At 36.7% G+C, this 1729-nt stretch overlaps 1 protein-coding gene across 1 annotated transcript; it reads right to left on the reverse strand.

The window, feature by feature from the left end:
• On the reverse strand, positions 1-1178 carry LOC111318844 (uncharacterized). The gene is made up of 3 exons (XM_088740322.1): positions 997-1178; positions 604-859; positions 1-173 (listed from the first exon to the last, which is right to left on the reverse strand). Exons 1-2 carry the CDS (start codon positions 1131-1133, stop codon positions 646-648), a joined length of 351 nt encoding a protein of 116 aa, XP_088596448.1. The 5' UTR covers positions 1134-1178; the 3' UTR covers positions 1-173; positions 604-645.
• Positions 1179-1729: the final 551 nt, after the last annotated feature.

A 1729-nucleotide genomic window follows, 5' to 3' on the forward strand; every position in this document is an offset into this window, starting at 1 on the left:
GTCGTTAGACATTTCTTTTTATTGAAATCAAAGACCATCATAATTGGAATGCACATAAGAGCTTCCAATCCACTTATTATGCCTTTAAAGCGCATTCATACCAATGCAAATGAATGCAGCGATAACACAAAGTAGCGTTTTATTTTCCTCAGATTAGAGTATCCTATTCAAGCCTGCAAGATAAAAATCCCAAGTGTTAAACAATGTTTCCCTCAAGTATATACAAGAGATGTACTCTTTCTTTTAATTTTTGAAGAAATGAACGATTCTGAGCTTTCTAGTAGGGTAATAGCCAACTTGTAAAGTAAGTTAAAAGCGAAAAAAAATTTCAGGTGTTTATCCAATGCAAGTGACAATTGTTTAGAGTTAACGAAAGAAGTGATCATTTATTATCCTAATTTCGCAGTTAAAATTCTCTGGATCTAAAACAAGTTAGGTAACTTATGAAACAAAGCCTCCTTCTTAGGCAATGACTTACAACAGGAATTTTGGACGATTACTTCGGCGGGCTCATTCACTTTTGAGAACTTAGTGAAGTGTTAAACTCACCCATATTCTGACTTATACTATCTTAAAACGAACGCTTAAACTTGATTCTCTCACCTCTTTAAGCCACGGAATGTCCTTTCATCTGGTGTAAATGCATTAACCCCATCTTCTTCTTCGACGACGACGTCTTCGGCGACGACGGCGAAAAATAGTCCGGCCCACTAGTCGGAGCCCTAAAGCAGGTAGGATTGGATCAGCTGACTTCTGCATTGGGCCGGACAAGGGATGTTCATCTTTGACTCCAACAACGTAACCATTGTCCTCTTTCCTCTCCTCATATGGCTTATCACCGTATACGTCCACGTCCTCACTATTCCAGTCGAAGCAAAATTGGTCAAATAGATAAAATAACATTTAGCTTTGTTCGAATCTATATTTCAAATTTATTAGGTGTATAAATGAATCCCTAGTCATTAGGGAAAAAAAATAAAATGCTTATTATGATACCTTTCCAAATCGTTTCTGGCGTCCCTTAAGGCAGTAAATTTCCTTTCGTATTGATCATCATCTTCATCATCAAACGAAAGCGTCAAGCTTGTCGCAAACACCAAGCTAAAAAGGGCTATCAACAGAAGCTTGTTCATCGCGAAGTCTTCTGCGCCGATAGCAGTTGGGGATCCAAATGACTCAATTTATATCCTTTGGATGGGGTGTTAACATACCTTTTTTGGGTCCAAAAACACCGAACAACTCTAAATATCAGCTGCGAATATATTGACAACAATATAATGACTAACGATTATTTGCAAGTACTGTTTAATATACGTTTATCAAAACATGTTCGCGATGCAGCCTGAAAACCAGGTATTTATAACTCTTGAAAAACATTCGACGAGCGATATTGACATTCCTTTCATACCTTTCATACCCTGATTATGTTTTTTTTTTTTTTTTTCATTCATTTTGTTTCGTTGTTGTTTTTGTTTAATCTTTCAATATTTATGTTTCATGACGTGAGCAAGTAGGTTTTCCTTTCTTTACGTGCGAAGGAAGCCTTAAGTCTGAGCTTAACATGTGCTCTGAGCTCTTTAAATTTTGGCACCGGAAATGATATGGCTTCATAAGTACCAATTCACTAGCTATTTTCGGGAACACAATTATTACATTAAGTGGACATGTATTGATTCAGTTAGGTTGGAAAGAAGGTGATGGGAAAAGCATTTGTCAGATGCAATATATC

This window comes from Stylophora pistillata, chromosome 12, assembly GCF_964205215.1.
Source record: "Stylophora pistillata chromosome 12, jaStyPist1.2, whole genome shotgun sequence".
NCBI classification, from domain to species: Eukaryota; Metazoa; Cnidaria; class Anthozoa; order Scleractinia; family Pocilloporidae; genus Stylophora; species Stylophora pistillata.

What these genes read in the sequence shown, in the direction of transcription:
- LOC111318844 (XM_088740322.1), bottom strand. Translation starts at nt 1,133, where the DNA reads ATGAACAAGCTTCTGTTGATAGCCCTTTTTAGCTTGGTGTTTGCGACA. An exon ending in GCCAGAAACGATTTGGAAAG is followed by an intron (nt 860 to 996) that starts GTATCATAATAA and finishes CGACTGGAATAG; the next exon opens with TGAGGACGTGGACGTATACG.